Source organism: Mustela putorius, unplaced genomic scaffold (genome assembly GCF_011764305.1).
Source record: "Mustela putorius furo isolate JIRA1106 unplaced genomic scaffold, ASM1176430v1.1 tig00003962_pilon_pilon_pilon, whole genome shotgun sequence".
NCBI classification, from domain to species: Eukaryota; Metazoa; Chordata; class Mammalia; order Carnivora; family Mustelidae; genus Mustela; species Mustela putorius.
This window is the reverse complement of record NW_025422106.1, coordinates 16,086,564-16,105,736: the sequence shown is the minus strand read 5'-3', so window position 1 is coordinate 16,105,736 and position 19,173 is coordinate 16,086,564. Positions and strand designations below refer to the sequence as shown.

The 19,173-nt window shown below is 56.0% G+C and overlaps 2 protein-coding genes and 1 long non-coding RNA gene across 6 annotated transcripts; 2 read left to right on the top strand and 1 right to left on the bottom strand.

Annotated features, from left to right (window-relative positions):
* Window positions 1-637: 637 nt before the first annotated feature.
* On the bottom strand, window positions 638-8,630 carry GAS2L2 (growth arrest specific 2 like 2). 3 transcript variants are annotated; one of them, XM_045069962.1, is made up of 7 exons: window positions 8,510-8,630; window positions 7,908-8,301; window positions 6,282-6,523; window positions 5,263-5,370; window positions 3,842-3,938; window positions 3,034-3,286; window positions 638-2,480 (listed from the first exon to the last, which is right to left on the bottom strand). In XM_045069962.1, exons 1-7 carry the CDS (start codon window positions 8,543-8,545, stop codon window positions 953-955), a joined length of 2,658 nt encoding a protein of 885 aa, XP_044925897.1. In that variant the 5' UTR covers window positions 8,546-8,630; the 3' UTR covers window positions 638-952. The 3 variants fall into 3 exon arrangements, with proteins under 3 accessions (XP_044925897.1, XP_044925898.1, XP_044925899.1); XM_045069963.1 differs by having other exon boundaries at window positions 638-2,393; XM_045069964.1 differs by having other exon boundaries at window positions 7,908-8,121; window positions 8,510-8,605.
* Window positions 8,631-8,652: 22 nt separating this feature from the next.
* On the top strand, window positions 8,653-13,224 carry LOC123389154. 2 transcript variants are annotated; one of them, XR_006603691.1, is made up of 4 exons: window positions 8,653-9,970; window positions 10,116-10,733; window positions 11,245-11,394; window positions 12,098-13,224. It is a non-coding gene; the product is annotated as an uncharacterized LOC123389154 (long non-coding RNA). The 2 variants fall into 2 exon arrangements; XR_006603690.1 differs by having other exon boundaries at window positions 8,653-10,733.
* Window positions 13,225-14,526: 1,302 nt separating this feature from the next.
* On the top strand, window positions 14,527-18,568 carry CUNH17orf50 (chromosome unknown C17orf50 homolog). The gene is made up of 3 exons (XM_004747135.3): window positions 14,527-15,148; window positions 16,843-17,185; window positions 17,334-18,568. The coding sequence occupies exons 1-3, from the start codon at window positions 15,067-15,069 to the stop codon at window positions 17,542-17,544; spliced, it is 636 nt and encodes a 211-aa protein (XP_004747192.1). The 5' UTR covers window positions 14,527-15,066; the 3' UTR covers window positions 17,545-18,568.
* Window positions 18,569-19,173: the final 605 nt, after the last annotated feature.

The following is a 19,173-nucleotide window of genomic DNA, read 5'->3' as shown; positions in this document are numbered from 1 at the left end:
CCCCTTCGGGGCCTGTCTGCTGAGCTCAGCTGTGGGAGGACTGTCAGGGCGAGGAGGCTGCTCTGAGTCCCAGAGCCTGGGTCAACCAGAAAACTAAGAAGTTTGGGACTCCCCTCTCCACCTAGCCTCTGAGCACTCCCACGCTGATCAAAACCATCACGAGGGGAAGTGAGAGGTCTCCCACCAACACTCTCGGGGAAAACTTTCATAACTGGGCTCAGTCCCAGCTCCTGCTGCGGTGTCTTTGTTCCCAGTTAGGGCTGAGCCTCTGCAGCCCCTTCGTGGCTATAGATGTGATAAGAGCTCTTCACCATCCCTCTTGACTTGGAGTGATCTCAGTTTCCAAAACCGAGAGCAAAGCTTTGAAGTCCTGCCGGCTTGTGTGTCCCTGTCCTTGGTGCTGACACACGAGTGGCTTCCCGGAGAGAAGGGCTGTCTGGCAAGGTTGGCTGAGCCTCAGGAGAGGAGACCTCTGTCACTCGCCCTGCCCCTGCCCCCACTCCCTGTCCCTCATCCCCTTCCACTCCAGTGGGTAACGCTTGAAGCTATACCTTCCTGCACCTGGGGAAATGCTTGAAACTGCCTTCTGCACCACCACAATCCTCGAGTGACGGACTCAAGAAGCTTGGGACTCAGGAACAATCCCAAAGTGTTTAATAACTTACAAGACTTATGGAAACAGTGGCCGTGGCCAGAGGCCAGGAGTTTGGGGAGCTGTTCTGGGAGAAGGCAAGAAAACCTAGGGTGGCCTCGGTGTCCTGAAGTTGGAGCGGGAGATTGAACCAGTATTTGTCTTCTGACCCCATCCATACCCTCTCCCTTGCCCAGGCCCTGGATGGAGGTGAGGGACCTTGCTCTCTGTTCCTGCAGCTGGGAGTCCAGTGGATAGCTGGCATCCTTTTCACTTCCTTCTGCCCCAGACTCACAGGCTCAGAGCTGGGAAGGCTCTTCCTTAGACCCAGGACTCCTCCTCAGGTGGGAGCGGGGCTTGATCAAGCTGCAGGAGACCCCTGTCCTCCGAAGCCTGGGGGTTGCTCTTCAGTGGGGCAGCTGGTTCTCCCTTCTTTCCTTCCTCCTCCTCCCCTGCTGAGGCTCCATCCACCCCCACTCCCTTGGTGCCCAATGCTGCTCTCCCCAGTCTGCCCCTGGGGAGTGCCCTGGCTGAACCCACATGGAGGTAAGCCAGTGGCCTGGGGATGCGTGAAGGCTGCTTCCCAGGCCTGTGGTCCCTCCGCGGCCGGATTTTGGGCCTCAGCTTTAGCTTGTAGATGGATGGGACTCTCTGGGGCTTTCGGAGTGTTCTCTTAATCTTGGCTGGACATTTGTCAGAATTGGGGTCTGAGGGTGAAGATGTGGGGGCTTCCAGGTTGGCCGACACAGTGGGGCCTGAGCAGTCCTGCCTTCCCGGAGCTGGTCCCTTCATCCCGGTGCCCTTGGCACTCAGGCTTGCCTTTACCTTTGACCCACTCTCTCTGGCTCCCAGTTTCCCTTTGGGGCCTCCTGGGCCTTTTGGTAAGGCTCCCTTAGGGGAGCCTGTAGAGGCTGCCTTCCAGGCTCCCAGGTCCACTTTAACAAGGGGTGGGGGGCCCTGAACCAGTTCTTGTATGACTTTGTCATAAGGACCTCCAGGCTCAGGCCACCGCCCACCTAGGCTGGGGACGTAGACTCCACTTCGAGGGATGACTCCAGACCCTGTGCCCTGGGGGCAGGCACCCCCCACCTCTAGAAGCGTCATGTTGGCCAAAAGCTCCTCCTCAAGACTGTGGTAGATAGCTTGATCCTTGGTTGCCTCCAGGGGAAGGGGAGGGTATCGCTCCTCCAACACCTGTGGGCCCAAGCCCCAGGGCTCCCCAGCTTTTGCTGTCACGTGGCTGTCCATCTTCTGGTCCCCTTGTCTCGCATTCACAGAGAAATCCCCATGTCTGCATCCAGCCAGGTCCCCAGGGACAGCCCTTGAGATGGGGTCACTCTCCAATTCTGTCATGGGACCTCCACTGGCAATACCTGGAAAGCTGCTTCCTGGGGTGGGGGGGTGGGCAGGGGGCAGCCGGATAGGGAGCTTGGTGGGCCCTTTAACAGGGGACAGAGAACGGGCAGCTGGTGGCTCCCTGAGCTGGGAGGAAGCACCCTCAGCCTCACCCCTGGGTGGTGGCCTGAGGCCTATGGGCTTGGCTGGGCTGGAGGATTGAGGAAGCGGAGACAGTCCTCTTGCTGGTGTCCTTTTGGTGGTGGCTTCAGGGACTTGGAATCTCTGGGAGGCGGAGGCCCTGGAGAGAGTTCCCTGGCTGTCTGTCTCCTCATGAAAGCAAGATGTGGGAGTCGTTCCTCTGGGATGTTCAGAGGAGTATCTCTCCTCTCTCTTCCCTGAGGAGCTCCACTGTGGGTCTTGGCCCCTACGGGGGGATGAGGAGTTGGGGCTGGGTGGGCTGTCCCCAGCTGGCAGCTGCCTCCAAGACAGGGTGGGTGACTGATCCTGGAGCCTGAAAGGGAGAATCATAAGGCCAGCAGGACCATCTCATCCAGTCCCCTGGCTCCAGGAAGGGAAGACATTTCCCCAGCCAGAACACCAAGGGGGCCAGAATTCATGTTGAATGAAACAGATGCTCTCTGTCCCTCTGTGCCTGCCTGAGTCTTCCTTATGACAGATACTGTTCAAGTTTATTCTCCCTCATTCCCCTGTGTAGCAAACAGAAGCCTGGTTTGGACCCTGGGTTATTTCGGGTCCCAAACTACAACTCCCGAACCTTGGGGGAGGGGGCGTCTGAGTGTGTGTTCTACTGTGAAATGGCAGAAGGTCCTTGGGAAATGTCTATGGGCCTTTATGGGCCTCAGCTTCTTCATCTATGTAATGGGAGGGGGTACAAAAAAGCTAGATGATCCCAATGGTACTGACTGGGTGCCTTTTTGGTTCTGAACACCTGGGGTAGGGGCACTGCCAGGAGACCTGCTTCCTTTATCTTGGGGAAGGGGGGAGCTCTGAGAATGTGAACTCCAAAGAAGAAAGGGACCCTGCTCTGCCCCTCTCCCGTATACCTCAGGAATGGTGTTGTCTCTCTGGGAACTCCCGCCTCTGCTCCCCGTTTATTGTGGGCTCTAGGGGAGGAGGAGGCTGGGGGCCTCAGCTTCCGGCCTGAAGAGGTATATGTCTTCCAGTCCACGGGGGGCAGCGGGCTCTGGGAACGGCTGATCGTCATCGTAGGTTGGGGCTGCGAGGGCCCATCCTGCACCCTCACCTCATGCTGCGCCGGTGGGACGGGAGGCTTCTGGAAACTGCCCGTCTTGTGTGCTACCCACACAGTCCCCCCAAGAGAGAGGAGAGGAGGAATGGGTTAAGTTCCTGCTGATAAGGTCCACTGTTCTGCCCTAGCTGTCCCATGCCCCGAACCCACATTAGAGACAGTAGGACCTACGGTGGCAGTGCCAGAGCTTCCTTATAGGAGTTCAAAGGATGAAATCTGGTCAGGGGGTCCAGTTTGGGGTGCTAATGGAGGTTACGGGAGGACTAAAGAACCCTCCAAGTCATACTTGGTGCCACCACAGGGCAGTACAAAGCCAGACCTCAGCCGTGCCAAGAGGCCACTGACCAAATGCTGATTCTGTGTGTTTGGCGTCATCTTGTGGCTATGACTGGTATTGCACTAGGGCTGCCTCCCTCGTCATACCACTACCTTAAAAAAAAAAAAAAAAACCCACAAAAAAACACACCAGTACCTTCTATAGTATCTTCCTTTCTCCATCCCCACATACTTCTTGTCCCTGGAGATCAGACCTACTTCCTACCTCTGCTTCTGGCCTTCCGACCCAGAGCCACAGGGAAGGGACGGACTCTCAGGGGACTCACAGAGGGATGTGCACCGGCAAGGGTCATGTTTGTCCAGATAATGACTGAGGGTGTCCCAGCCGCCCCCCACACGCACCATCACGTGGTTCCGGAGGATCTGTAGGGGACAAGAATGGGGTTGGGGGCAGGATGGAGGGCGTCTCCTCTTCCTGGAGCAGCCTACTGTTTTCCAGGAGGCACTCCTATCCATGAACACACGATCACGAAGGTTCTCCTTGCACAGGTATATTGTTGGGGGGTTGGGGGCATTGTGTATTTTGCAGCCTGCCTCTCCTCCACAACTAGCATCGGATAACACATGTTGTCAAGGGTGGCGGCCAGCCTGACAAACAGGCTGACAAACAGTTGCCCCACAGCTAGATGAGGGATCTCACAAGCACTGTGCACCCTGGCCCCGGAGCACTATCTTCTCTCCCTTCACTGGAAAGAGATTTTCACCTGCACATGCCTGTATCAGAAATGTGGCCCAGGGCCACCTGGGTGGCTCACTTGGTTAAATGTCTGACTCTTGATTTTGGCTCAAGTCTATCTATCAAGCCTATCTCAGGGTTGTAAGATCGAGTGCTACAACGGGCTCTGTGCTGAGTGCGGAGTTTGCCTGGGACATTCTCTCTCCCTCTATGCCCTGCCCACCCACCCCACCCCTGTCTCTAAAAAAGTGGTCCCGCTTTGTTCTGTAATGAGTGTGTCAAGGAATCCTGGGAGTCCCATCCACCCTGGGTCCACTCTGGGACCCTGGGACAGGTCACAGTGTCTCCAGGTTTCCATTTCCTCAGCTGAAATTCCTTGTCCCGACCTACTTCAGAGAGCTCTTGGTTCAGGGTCTGGGTGAGGACCCAGGAAGCTGGCTCCATCTCCAGTAATGGCCGGTGATCAAGGAGAGGGCTTGGCCAAGCCTCTAGGTACAATCTGTTTCTGGTGAGGCGTGACCGGTTATGAGGGGATGGGCAGCGAGGGGCACATCTCTCATCTGGACTGCTGCTCACTCTGCAGGATATACCAAACCAGGCATGTGAGCTATGGACGATGGGGCCCATGTGGCTGGGCTGTGCACTGAACACAAACTTGGGGTTCTCATGCCTTTTGCTCTGACCAAGCATGTGGAGGGAGTGGAGGCAAAGGACATTCAGGAATATCTGTCATACTTCATTGCTGCCTGGACACTCATCTGCACTGGGCTAAGGTGGAGAAGATGGGGGGCAGGGTTCTGGCTGCCCTAATGGGAGGAAGGGGCAGGATCACCAACTTTGCCAATGATCTTCCAGGAAATCTGCAAGGGAGAGAAAGAAAGCCCCAAGGCCTGATAGGTTGGGGTGAATGGTGACTTCCTGTCCTTGCCCTCAGTCCTGGGCAAAGTCCCATGAAAGGCATCCCCATTCCGCTGATCCAGGGGACACCCCAACACCAGTCCCCAGACTTACCCGGATGAAAATGAGGGTGTTAGAGTCCCCCACGCGGTACTTCCCCTCAGACACTTTGACCATGGGGAACTGAACTGGGCACGTGCATCGACTCACGAGGTTCCGAACCTGTGGGCAGTGATAAAGGGCTCAGTCTCCCCTCTGCACAGGTGCCCAAGCTCCCTACCCTCTACCCTGGGTCAAGCCCAATGAGAGGGAGCCTGCCTGTCCCCAGAGCCAGCCTCCAAGTCAGGGCTGGGGGCTGAGAAAGGAGCTTGAAGACTTTTAATGTCCACTGAGAAGGAGACCTTGAGTGCCTATAGTCCAAGTGCCCTTGTGGGTCAGTGGAGAAATGATTAAGAAGGTGGACCTTGAAATCTGACAGGTGTGGGCTGGAGTCCTGCCTCCACCGCACCACAGGCCTTGGGCAAGTTAAGGAACCTTCCTGAGCTGACTCCTGGGTAGTAGAGATGGGTTAATCCCAGTAACCTCCCACGCAGCGCCCCCTCGGTGCCAGACACTGTTCCAAGTACTTCCTATACGCTGGCTCATTTAATATACAGCGGCCATAGAAAGAGGGGACTAGTTAAACCTCCACGATACGGATAAGGGAACTGAGGCACAGAGAGGTTAAATAATTTGCCCCAAGTCACACAGCCGCGGAACAGTGGAACTAAGACTTGAACCGAGGCGTCGGAGACGGTGCCAGAGGCTGTGTTCTCAATAGCCGAGTGGCGGGGGCTCGGTGAGAGAGATCCAGAGCGCGGGATTTTGATGAAAACGTAACAAGCAGCTTAGCTGGGGCGATATGTGATGAGGATCGAGGCCCCGAGTGGAACACGGCTGAATCAAAGCCGCACCGAGAATTCATTCGCTGGGGGTGGTGGGGGCTCTGGGGCTCGAGATGTAGGCGGCTCGGACCCGCGCGCGCCGCGGGCAGGGGGCGGGGCCGACGGGGCGGGGCGGAGCCGGAGGGGCGGGGAGGGGCGGGGCCGTCGGGGGCGGGGTGGGGCCTGGAGGGCGTGTCCAGAGCCCCTCACCAGCTGATCCAGGTGGCGGAAGTGACAGGGCCGCCGCGCCGGCGGCTCGGGAGGCGGTGGGTCCGGCGGGGGCAGGGCCAGCTCCTGCCGCAGCTCCTCGTCTATCTCCTCCTCCAGCCGCACCAGGGTGGGCGCCTCCACTCCGAAGCGCCAGGCTCGGCGGCCCAGCTCCAGCAAGCACAGCACCACGTTCTTCACGTTCTTGCGTAGTACCAGGTCCTCGGTCTCGAACATCACCACCTCTGGAGAGCGGGGCGGAGGGGGAAGGGGGGCAGGTAGCCTGAGCCCCCTGCTGACCTCCGCCCAGCAGAGGAGCTGGTAGAGCCCTGGGGCGGTCCCAGGCGCGGGCTGGAGGCACCGCGGAGGGGTAGGTGGGGGTGGGGGCTCGGATCGCCGGGTCTGGGAGTCAGGCCGGCCCCTAGGAGGGGTCTGAGCAGAATTGTTCAGTCACTCAGAGCAGAGTAGGTGGCCCGCCTAACAGGACAGGCTGGGGTGAGAAGAGGTGACACAGCCAAGCAAAGAGGCCCGGAGCCCCACTGTGGACTAGCCCCACCTTGCCCTTCTCTCTACTCCGTTTGGCAATAGGGGTCTAGGAGTAAGAAGCAGTTTGTTCTGCCTCCCACCCGCAAGGCTCATCTCTAATATCCAGCAAACATCTGGAACGCAACCCTCAGCCCACATATAACCAGGCAAGGTTGAGCCTGACTGCCCGAATTGGAGTCCTGATTCTCCCACCCAGCAGCTGTGTGTCCTTGGGCTAGTCCGTGAGCCTGTCTCCTCCTCTGTAAAGTGGGATGTAGACTATTTCAGGGGGTTGCTGTGAAGACAGTCGTTAGGTGTCTGCAGCCAGGATCTGGCTACATGGGAGGTGCTCGGTCAGACACTGGCTTTTCTCAGCCTTCGGGTCTCGCTCCGCACTGCCTTACCAGTAGCCAGGAGCTGGGCCTGACTCTTCCCTCTGCCTGACCTCACACTCGTTTTGGCCTGGAGGATGGCACAACATCCAGCTTCATCCCATGAGGCCTAGGAGATGAGGGACCCTGTCCTGTCCCTCGCCTGTGCCTCACAAGCTTCAGCACAGCTGGCCCCACCCTAATGTCCGTCTGCCTCCCTGTCCTCCCCCCAGCCCACCCTGGCTTCTCCTAGTCATCCAAACACAGCACCTTCTTTGTGCCTTTGCCCCTGCTGTCCCCTGCCTAGAATTCCCTTTCCCATAAACTTCTATTTGTTCCCCAAAACTCAGCTTAAATCTTCCTCCTCTGAGTGGACTTTCTTGGCCCCCACTACCCACCTGTTTCCTCCCCGGCTCCTCAACACATAGACTTCTGTTTGGGGCTTTTAGCACACTGGGCTGTAATTTGTGAATCTGTTCATCTGTCTCTCTTCCTAGCATGAACTCTTTGGACTGGGTCTCAGTCCTCTTGGTCCTTTGTGCCCAGCACAAAGGAGATAGGGACTAAGCGTATGTTTGTTGAATGAGGGCATCATTGAATCAACACATTTATTTACTGACTCAAAGCCAGTGAGGAAAGAGGACCTGGCTCCTGACTTCTGGTGCTGGAGACTTAGAGAGGAGGTGGGTTCTGGCAGGATAGGGGCGTGGGGAGGGGAGGCAGGATGGTTTACCTTGGATGCCCATCTCCTTTCGACACCACTGGATGAAGTTGGAGACGTTGTCCCGAGCCTGGAAGGTACCCGGCTGGGCGGCCTCATTGCAGGAAACCCCAGCCCGAGGCAGGGGAATCCTTTGGGCTCGGGCAGGTGCCTCAGCCAGGAAGGCCAGGGCGGCCTCAGTGATGGCATTGGCATGCCGGCACAGCACCAAGCCTGTCTCCAGGACCTGCAGGAAGTTGGAGGCGTCGATGTCCAGCCCGTAGAGATCCCGAAGCCACTCAGCCAAGTCCTCCATCATGGCTTCCAGGTACTGCTCGCTGGACTTAAAGGGCCGGATGCTACGCACTGGTGGCCCCAGGGTCCCAGGCCTCCTCCTGCGTCCCCCAGGCCGGGGCATGGTTGGACCCTAGCAGGGAGGAGATGGGTACCTGTCTTCACTCCTGCTACCTGCTGGGCCTTGGCTGGTTCTCCCTGACTCAGGGGTGCCCCTTCTACCCTCCGTGAGTCGAGGACTTCCGGCTCTGCTACTTGCCGCCAGCCTTGGCCCGGCCCCCGCCCCCCCACATTCCTCAATGTCTGCCGGAACTTTCCCTACTTGGTGGCCCTGCAGTGACCTCACTCTCGGGCTGCCCAGTTCGGCCAGAATTCATCACCTCCCAGGACAGACGGGGGTGAGGATACTGCTCTCTCAGGACTAGACTGGTCCGGCAGGCTGCCTCCCACCCCCCAGCGGCCGGCGGCAGCAGCAGCGGAGCGAGCCTCCCCACTCTGCTTTCCCCTCCTCTCCTTGGAGACCGCGCTGCTACAAACACTCTTCCTTAACCCTCGAGGCAGCCAGCCAAGGACTGCCCCGCGCAGCCCGCCCTGGCCCTCGGAGCAGGGAGGAGAGGCTGGGGCTGGTTTCTCTCCCTGGGTTGAAGGATGAGGCTTTGGGGGGCTAGGGAGTGGGGGAGGAAAGCAGGGCCGGGGTTGCTGAACCCCTTGGTATTTAGCGAGCACTGTAAGATGGGGCTGAAGAAGATGCATCGCAGTAGTCTGAAGACATGACTTCACGCCTGGCCCCTTCCCTGGGGCCTGTATCCCTCTGTGACCTTCATATGCCACCTCGCCCCTCTGCGCCTCAGTTTCCTCAGCTGTACAAGGGGAATAGTGTTGACCTCTGGGGTGCTTTGAGGAGTAAAGGAATGATGTAGGTGGAAAGTTTCAGGACACGCGCCCACTCGGGGCGGGGTGGGTCCCAGCTCTCGCTGATTCTCCCAGCAGCCCTGCTGATGCCCCGTGATCCCTGCTTTCTCTGAGAACCTGCTCCATCCCCCACTCTAACCACAGGATTCCTCTAGAGCCGGCAGTGCATGCTGTCAAAACCGCAGCACCTCACCCTGGCCCCAGCAAAGCTCCGTCAGTAAATATTCGGAAGTTCCTCCTATGTGCCAGGCACTATTACAGGCCTGAAGAGAGAACAATATGGAGGCTCCGAACATGCTGGTGGGGGGACGGGTGACAGGTGACAAACATGCAAATCCACGGTAGGTCAGATGGTGATAAATACCAGGGAGAAAAGGAAAGCATTAAGGGAGATGGGACAGTGGGTGGCATTTTATGTGAGCTTGTCAAGGGAAAGCCTCACTGATGTGGTGATATTTGGACAGAGGCATGAGGGTAATGAGGAAGCAGGCATTGCAGGTATGGGGGCGGGGAGGGTGTGCAGGCAGAGGGAACAGCCAGTGCGAAACCTCCAGACAGGAGCTAGGGTATGAGGCAGAGGGGACATGGACACCCAGATCAGGCAGCACTTTTCTTTAACTTTTGGAGATAATTTCCTTTCAATTATTTTCAAAAGGCATCAGGACCGTGATTATTGTGTCCATTTCGTGGATGAGGGAACAAGAAAACTGAGGTGGGCAGGAAGCCTCTCTATCTCCCGCTATAGACCTCTCCGTAGGGTCCATTGGGTGTCCTGGCAAAGTGGCAGCTGATCTTCCCCAGGGGGAGAGAGCAAGACAGAAGCCAGTGTCTTCACTGCCCAGCCTGGAAAGTCATGCTGTCATTTCTACGATATCCCATCGGTCACCCAGGTCAGCCTTACGTGGGAGGGCACTGTATTGGAACACGAATTCCAGGAGTCAGGGGCCATGGGAAACCTTTCTAGAGGCTGGTTATCCCTGTACAGAAGGGCTAGTTGTTTTTTCATGTATGCTAATAAAATCCCATTATGTTCAGGTAGTGGAGCTACCTGAACTGGAGCTTTCTTGAAATGTGGGAAAGTGGGCCCAGCCCCAGAAGAGGAACCCTGATTGTTCAAGTCAGTCATGGCAGAGCTAAGATTGAAGTTTCTGCTGAGGCTTCAAGACACAGTAGAGGCAGCAAACCCAAAAAGGAGTAAGACTGTATGCACTCTTAATTGAGGCATTATCCAAAAGCTGCCACTTGATCCTCATATTTCTCTCCCACTAGACTCTGTCAAGAGTTAGGCTGTTGCAGAGCAAGAGACAGTTTGCAGAGAATTGCAGCTGTGCTGTGGGTCTTGTGGCAGGCCACAGAATGGCCCCCACAGAGAGCTGTGTCCTCATGCCCAGAAACTGTGGATGTCCCCTTAGAGGGCCAAAGGGACTGTGCAGATAATCCAGATTGTCAAGGCTGACATGAAATGTAATCACAAGTGTGGGGCGGAGGGTGGCCTGACTGCAGAAGTAGGAGAGATGTGCCGGTCAAGCAGAGATCAAGGGGGTTGCAAGCCAGCCACTCTGCAGCCTCTGGAAGCTGGAAGAAGCAAGGAGCAGATAATCCCATGGAGTCTCCAGAAAGAACCAGCCCTGCCAGCGCCTCGATCTTAGTCCTGTAAGAATCATTTCAGACTTCTGACCTTCAGAACTGCAAAAAAATGACTGGTTTTTTAAAAATTTTATTTATTTATTTGACAGAGATCACAAGCAGGCAGAGAGGCAGGCAGAGAGAGAGGAGGAAGCAGGCTCCCTGACGAGCAGAGAGCCCGATGCGGGACTCGATCCCAGGACCCTGGGATCACGACCTGAGCAGAGGCTCAGGAAGGCAGAGGCTTTAACCCACCATCCAGGTGCCCTGTGGGTTTTTTTAAAAAAATTAATATTTTACTTATTTGACAGAGAAAGAGAGAGAGAGAGCACAAGCAGCAGGAGCGGTAGAGGGAGAAGGAGAAGCAGGCTCCCCACTGAGAAGGGAGTCAGGCAGGAGGCTCCATCCCAGGACCCTGAGATCAAGACCTGAGCTGAAGGCAGACGATTAACCGACTGAGCCGCAACATGGGGAGAAGCAGAGAGAGGGGCTTCAGTGGGACCAGTCAGAGAACCAGACGTTTATCGCCCGTCACTAGGGAGACTCAATGAACTGAAGTCTGTCTGACTCCTGTGTGGGAGACGGAAAATGCAAACTCTGGGCCTGCTAGCTGCTCCATGCTGGGGACCAAGGAGAGGGCTGCGCTGGAATCAGCAAGCAGTCTCCTCAGAGCCGGAACAGAGGATGGGTGAGTGCTTCCTGTGTGCCGCTCCGCCAAGGGAGGGGTCAACTGAGGGGAAGACCTCAGTAGAGGGGAAGCTGGCAGTGGACCAGCGGATTCCTGAGGGTGCAGGGGGATGAGTGACCCCCAGAACCCAGTGTGTCCCCCTAGATCCAAGAGACTCCCTGGATGAGGGCAGGAAAGGCAAACAGCAGTGGTGGGTCAGCTGAGAAGGAAGGAGAGGCAGAGCAAGAGGGAGGGAGGAGCACGTCTTCTGCCTGTCACCCCATCACACTGCGGCCACCGGTCATGGCAAGCCCCCGCTGGGGGGAGAGGTAACATTATATCAGCTTTCGGTGACCACAGTGCCCACTTCTCCGTGGCCTAACAGTTCTCTGAACAATTCATAAGACCTGTCTGAGTTGTCCTCCAGGGACAAGGGAAGGAAGCTTTCTTCCCCTTGAGCAGGTTTAAAGGGACTATAGGAGGCAAAAAAAAAAAAAAAAAAATATTTTATAACTATACTCCCTGAGGCCTACTTGACCAAAGGTATTAATTACAACCAGGCCAGGTCAATCTTGGCCCTCCTGTCTCTTTTCTCAAATGGCTTAGGATGGGTGCGTGCCTCAGTTCTGGCCAGTTGAGGCTCAAAGAGAAGCCTGCTGGAAGGGTTCTGAGAAGTCCTGGCCCTGAGGAACCTTTCTTTCTGTTTTGGTCGTGATTGCTCCAGGCCAGGATGCTTGGAGCTGCAGCAGCCGTTTTGCAACCAAGAAGAGAGGCAAAGAAGGCAGAGGGGAAAGATGAGAAGATGCCTGGATCCCTCATAACCTCATCCCACCGCTGAGCCAACCCTGGAGCCCCCCACTTCTGACTTCTTTTCTTTTTAAAAAAGATTTTATTTATTTGACAGAGATCACAAGTAGGCAGAGAGGCAGGCAGAGAGAGAGAGAAGGAAGCAGGCTCCCTGCTGAGCAGAGAGCCCGATGCAGGGCTTGATGCCAGGACCCTGAGATCATGACCTGAACCGAAGGCAGAGACTTAACTCACTGAGCCACCCAGGCACCCCCCACTTCTGACTTCTTAAGTGAACTCATACCTTTTAGGAGGCTTAAGCCATTATTAGTCAGGCACTCTGATATTCCACCAACTATATACATCCTAACATAATGTTCAAAGGGCAAAAGATATGTGTGTGTGTGTATTGTGTGTGTGTGTATATATATATATATATACACACACACACATCTATATATCCCCACTTGGGCGGCCCTAATATCCCACCTTATTGGATATTTCCTTTTGTAACTTATTTTTATTGCTCAACTAGAATGAATACAGCATCTCTGTGTTATACCTGGTCATTACAAGTTAATGAGTTATGTATACTACTAGTTTACACGTTAAAAATCTAAAAAAGTACAAAAATTACAGCTTTCGGGGCATCTGGGTAGCTCAGTAGGTTAAGCATCTGACTCTTGATCTCAGCTCAAGTCTTGATCTCAGCATCGTGAGTTCAAGGCCACGCTGGTCGTGGAGCCCACTTTAAAAAACATTAGAGCCTTACTTTTGACAAATGATCTCATTTTGTCCTCTAGATTTCTGTGAATGGCAGGAAATAATGCATGTGCTAGCCGATAAAATGTAGCTCATTCTTTTCTGGACTTAAGCAGTTTCCTTTGGACACAGCTCCAATCAAGTTTGAATTCATACTCATCAGCAGTACAACTTCTCCCCTTTCAAGGGGTCTTCCAAGGTGGCATCTGAGAGCAGGAGGCACGCTTCTGTTCCTGGCGTAGTGGGACTACCTGTTGTGCTGCTTTCACTACAGACCGTATTACCACTCTGTGATCAATTTTTCATGTGGCTTTATGCTGGTATTTGTTTGTTATGACAACCCAACTTTTTAGGAAGTTCCCACAAAACCCAAAATACCCCTGAGAAGAGTGAATGGGGAAAAAAAAAAACCCCACACAACAACCCAACAACAATGAGTGGACACCCTAAGGATTATAAAGGGCTTCTGGGCAGAACCAAGTGGGAGAGGCAGGATGAAATGAATGACCAGACTAGAGGAATCTCCTTTCGTGTTTCTTGGTGGGATGCCCCCTAAAACCACTACCTAGCCTCAGTGGTTTGGAGGTGCCTGGGGCACCAGGGACATTGAATCTTAGTTAGTGACTCAAGAAGGTCATTCCATTCCTGGTGCCAGTGGCCAGGGGTGGCACCCACAGTGGCTTCTCAATTGGGGCGTTCCTGTGGTGGGATCTTGGCTGTGTTCACAATCCGTCTAGAGGGCCTGTCCAATTGCCAAGCCCTCTGGCCATTCTGCAAGCTACCACTATTCTTTCTCATTTAATTAGCCAGAGTGAGCTTTAGAATTTTGCCATCCAGAGCCACAGTGGTTCTTTTAGTAAATGTAAGGAGAATAGGTTTACGGGGAGATAATTCTCCATGGGTCTTTTGCAATTCTGCTTTGTCTCACAAATAGAGGCGCTGACTTTTCAAGGGTGTTTAACAGAGTGAACACTCTTGGAGGAGAGTGATGGCCTCTCTTTCTGGAGCAAAGTTCAGACTTTGGTGCTGCCCGTTACAGAAGATTTGGGTTCCTAAGCTCAGAGCTTCTTTGGTGATCTAGACCCCCGCATGTGCAGGCATTCACAGGCCCGTCCCCAAGGCACCCAGGGGACAAGGGGCAGGCTGTACCGACAGGAACAGGCTGCTGCTGTACCATGAGGAATCCAGTCTTTTGTCTCTGACCCAGGAGCCTCATGTTTTTGGCACACCCTGGACACTCCGGCAAGCAAACTTGCTAGCATGCAAGAGGAGTCAAGTTCAGACCCCTCCAGTTCTTGACAGGGTGAACCCCCTGTGACTAGCAGATTCCCAAGAGCTACTCTATGCTCCTTGTTCTATATGCCACCCACCAGCTTCCCCAAAACTGGGAGACCCCACTCCCCTTCAACCTCAGACTTGGATGGAAACCAAGTCATTTTTCCCTGTCAGACGGAGGCTCTCCAGAGCTGAGTTTGCATCCTCTGAGCCCTCAGCCTACTCCTGTCTCTGACAACACACACCTCTGAGAAGGCCTGGAAAATAAGTTCTGTTTCCAAGGCCCCGTGATTTTATCCCCCCCCCCCCCCGCACTCCAATTCTCACACAGACACATACATGACATTCAGGAGCTACACCCAACTCTTGCTTGGGTCCTGCTTCCTACTGGACTTGGAGGCATTTCCTCGGCTTCTCAGAGCTAAGGCAATGAGCTGGAAGTAAGGGGCGTGGGGAGCCAGGGAGAGGAAGGATAGAGAGAAGACAGAAAGGGGAGGAGAGAACATAATGATACAAGTAAACATAATGCTTGGAGGGCTTTCTGTGGGCCAGGTAAAGTCTGGTACTGTGTGACTGTCTCTGATTTACAGATGAAGAGACTGAGGGTCAGACAACATGCTGAAGGTCACATAGCTCTTATATTTATATGGCAAAGCTGGGATTTGAACCCAGTCTACTGGCAGCTAAAGTCACCCCTTTCTCTCCTTTAATCCCTTGCCAAGAGGGAAGGTAGGGGAGGCACCTGGGTTTCAAGTGCTCTTGGAGGTTCTAAAAAAGGCAGCTATTCCTGGATAGAACCCTAAGGGCAAGTGAAGTTCCAGCCCCACCCCTTGTGATCCAACAGAGACCCTAGAGGTCAGATAAAGCTCCATGTGTTCTGGGAACTCTGTCTCATCCCAGTCCCTGATCGGAGAAGAGGGCAGCACAGCCTTAGGAAGAATGGATAAGCATGGTGAGTGGGGCTGGAGATGGGCTGGAGACTGAGGACAGGACCATTGACTCCTGTCAAGTGTGGCTGCAAAGCCAGTGTGGACCAGCTCATCCATCACCATGACGACCCCAGAGAAGAAGTCCAGCTTTTTCTCCGTTACTTGTACAAGCCCTCTCCTCTCTCTTTCCTGAATATTCCTGACATCTTCTCCATCATCTTCATCTGCTGTCTTCTCTGGCAGGGACTGCTGTGACAACGCCTAAGTGGGTGTCTTTGTCCTGTAGAGAGACTATCCTAAAACATAGCTCTGAGCATGGCCCTCCATCAGAATGCTCAGGGGCTCCCCACTCTTGAAGGGCAGACTCTGAACTCCATAGCCTAGCACCCAAAGTCCCAACCTTCCTTTCTAACCTCATTTCCTGTTCCCATTTCTCTCAAAAAATTTCCAGCATCCGTTTCTGGCTGTGCACTAAGCCTGCCTTTCACAACCAAAAGTCTCCTTAGTGTGTTTTCTAACAAAAAGTGCCGCAGACCCTGGTTTTTCAGCTTCAGCAACATCGGGAACTGGCAGATTCTTTGAAATGACTTTTTTTGGAAAGCTTTTGGAAATCTTGGATGAAATTCAGAGTCCCCTTGGTTACCTCCCTCCCCCCCTACCTGAGGTGGTTGTGAAAATGAAGGGGCACAATGTGTGAAGAATTTCTCACCGTGACTGCATACAGCTGGTGCTCAGTACATGTGAGCTAGAACACTAATTGTATCATGCTCCTTTGTCCCCAGCCTCTTTTAAACAGGATGGGCAGGGACCAACAGGAATTCTCTTGACCTTTCCAGGGCAAACCACAGTGGTGTCTCCCCAGCCCTCATCCCCCTGCTTTTCCGTGGAAGTCTAGCTCCCCAACCCAGCGAAGAGGAGCACAAACACAGAGTGGTTCCAGGAGGGAGGGTAGGAGGTTGCTGAGTGGTGGAGTCCTGCCCGGGAGAGGCCAGGTTACTTCCCATGGCAATCCCACAGCGTCCCGCCTGCCACGATTACTGTTCTGAGTTCCGAAGTTTGTGCTCTACAGAAGGCTGGAGGGACACTGGTGGCTGAAATCCAGCTGGTAACTGGGATAAAGTCTGGAAGGAAGAACAAACACCTTTTCCTAACTGGCTCACTTCTAGGACAGCCTTTTCCTAACTGGTCTGCCGGTGGTGGTGGTGGTGGTGTGTGTATGTGTGTGTGTGTGTGTGTGTGTGTGTGTGTGTCTGTGTGTGCACGCGCGCGCGCGCCCCCGCGTGTCTTCCGTGGGTTCTCTCCTCTGAGATGCTGCCGCATCTGGGCTTGCTTAAGGCCAGCCTTGGGCTGGGCACTTGACAGAGACCTGCTACCTGCCTCACAGTCACCCCGGAGATGAGCATTACTTTTACAGATGGGAACACGGGGCTGGACAGAGGCGACGTGACTTGCCCCGAATCCTCAGCGAGGAAGCCTAGAAACCTGGGAAATGGGGGGCAGCCCGGCAGGCCCTGTCTCACCCTGGAAATCACCCTGCACACTCTGTAATCCTCGCTTTGGAATCCTGCTAACCTGGGGCAGTCCGTGCACACTGTCCTTCAGGCACCTGCCTTTTTTGGGGGGTGGGGGGTCGGGCTTTGGCCAGCAGTCGGGGTACCCGGCTCTTAGCGGGGGACAGCGGGCCTGCGCTGACCTCCCCCGCCCGCCCGCCCCGCAGGAGTGAAGACCCCCTTGTGGAAGAAGGAACTGGTGGAGCCGCCGCCCAGCGACGCGGAGGCGGCCGCAGAGGAGGGGTCGGAGGAAGGGGAAGAAGAGGAGGACGAGGAGGAGGAGGAGGAGGCGGCAGCGAGGCCGCGGGAGCAGAGTGGGGCGGAGGGCGAGGCGCCGCGCGGGGAGGCGGAGGGCGGCGAGGGCCGCGAGCGAGGCTCGGTGTCCTACTGCCCGCTGCGCCAGGAGTCCAGTACCCAGCAGGTGGCGCTGCTGCGACGCGCGGACAGCGGCTTCTGGGGCTGGCTTGTGCCGCTCGCGCTGCTGGGCGGCCTGGCGGCTCCCGCGGACAGGTAAGGGCGCGCCCCGGCCGAGGCGGGCGGCGGGAGCGGACCGCGCGGGGCACTGAACTTCCCGGCGGGAGGGGACCGCGGGGGGAGGCACCGAGCGTCCGGCGGGAGGGGACGGCGCGGGGCACTGAGCGACCCGGGCCCCGCGCAGGAAGCGGAGCCTCCCGGAGCCGCCTTGCGTGCTGGAGACGCGGCGCCGACCGCCTCGCGCGGGGGGCTGTGCGCGCTGCGAGATCCTTTTCTGCAAGAAGTGCAGGAACCTGCACAGCCACCCGGCCTACGTGGCGCACTGCATTCTGGAGCACTCCAGTCCGCGAAAGGCGCGGGCTTCGGGGGGCGCGGGGGCCGCCGGGTGCCCCTGAGCGCGCCCGCCGCCAACCCTGGTGCCTTCCGTCTGCTCCTGACCTCGGCCTCTCCTCCACCACCTCTTCTCCGATGCGGAGCGCTCTCCCTCACACTCCTTAGAATTGCCCCTTCCCAGTACACCTTCTCCAAGCCCGCAGGCCGGCCCACGGTCGCCGTGGGCGTTCCCACCTGTCACCGTGTGCCATCCAAGGCTGAGCCCAATGTCCCCTGGAGCGCCTCCCGAGAGCTCCCCTCCGAGCGGCATCCAGTACCTCCCGCTCGCCTGACACGCATCCCCTGGTGCAGGCTCATATTCATCTCCTGGGTAGTTCAGGTCCTCTGGTCCAGTGGGCAGAGGCGTCGCCTAGAGAAACTAACCCCTGGGTTCCCTCACGGCTGAGAAACCTGCCCCTGCCTTTCCAACCCCCAATAAAGCCTCTAACAAAATGTCAGAGCCTTGAAGTGGGGCCAGGTGGCTCCCTTGAGGGTGATAAAGACCCTCCTTCGCCTTCCCCAGTGTTCAGGTCAGAGGGAGAAAGGCGGGCAGAGGCCCTCCTCCCTCCACCTCCCCCAAGACAGGGTGGAACAAAGCCCTTGCATCCAAGGGCAGTCAAAGGCCACCCCCCCATCCCCACCCCCTATCGCACAGAGAAGAAAAGGAAGGCAGAGGGCCAGGAATGCCCCTGGGGAGATGAGGGCTGAATCTGGCCAAATCATTCTCCCCTTCCCCTGGAAGCCTGGACTTGCTGAGGTCAGTGTTTGTGCAAATGAGGCACTGGCAGGTGTGTGGGGTGGGGGATGGGGGGCAGGGAGGACAAGAGAACCAGATGCTGAAACGCTGAGACTGGCTGAGGCCGAAGACAAGAGAGGATGGAGAGCTGGTTCCTTCTCCAGGAATCCCAGCTATTCTTGGCCAGCCAGCCAGCTCCTGGAACGCTGCGTGTGTGGCCTGAAGAATGGGGCCATTGTAAGCACCAGGCCTCCCCCAGCCTGCAGGGACCCCAGCGCCTGCAGCAGCACTGCCCTCCAGAGAGGCTCTATCCTCTCCCTGCCACCCCGGCTCCCCAGCTAGCCTGGGGGTGAGGAAGGATGGGATCATTTTGCTTTTTCAGGCCACCTCTCCCCATCACAAGGACTCATAGTCTGTACTTGGCTTAAATGGAAAATAATATTGTTCCAGCCTCTCCAGCGTCCGTACCCCACCTGCTCTCACTGGAAACCATTCCAAGGAAGGTTGATGCCTGCTTTGGGGCCCACGAGCTGAGGGCTCCACTTTATTTCAGCCCCCCCCCCCCAATGGCGCCCAGCAGGCCTGCATCAGTCTCCCTCTTGCTCTGGGTGCTGACCTCCCACTATTACCCCCAAAGGCTCTCTGAGGTTGGAAATCCTTGCATCCAACCCACCCAAGTTTCCTGGGGTGAGGCTTCTCATTTAAAAAGACACAATTCTCCAAAAACTGAGCCAGGAGGTCCTGAGAGGAAGGAGACAGTCTTGCGAAGTGGTCCCAACCTCTCCATCGAGTTCTGCACCCTCCCTAGCCGCCCAGTGCTGTTGCCTCCCAGACAGAAGTGTACCTTTAGCAAAAGAAAAATCCCTAAGGCTTGGGGAGGAGAGTCCTTCAGGGGAAGGGCTGTAAGGTTGGAGAC

Bases quoted from the DNA above. Each gene is read 5' to 3' on its own strand.
- GAS2L2 (XM_045069962.1), bottom strand. From the start codon at position 8,545: ATGAATTCTGGCCGAACTGGGCAGCCCGAGAGTGAG. The intron at 6,524-7,907 runs GTAAACCATCCT...CCCGCTCTCCAG, and splicing joins AAAGGAGATGGGCATCCAAG to AGGTGGTGATGTTCGAGACC. The intron at 5,371-6,281 runs GTGAGGGGCTCT...CACTGCCCACAG, and splicing joins TCCGCCACCTGGATCAGCTG to GTTCGGAACCTCGTGAGTCG.
- CUNH17orf50 (XM_004747135.3), top strand. From the start codon at position 15,067: ATGTGTTCTGGGAACTCTGTCTCATCCCAGTCCCTGATCGGAGAAGAG. The intron at 15,149-16,842 runs GTGAGTGGGGCT...CCCGCCCCGCAG, and splicing joins AGGAAGAATGGATAAGCATG to GAGTGAAGACCCCCTTGTGG. The intron at 17,186-17,333 runs GTAAGGGCGCGC...GGCCCCGCGCAG, and splicing joins CTGGCGGCTCCCGCGGACAG to GAAGCGGAGCCTCCCGGAGC.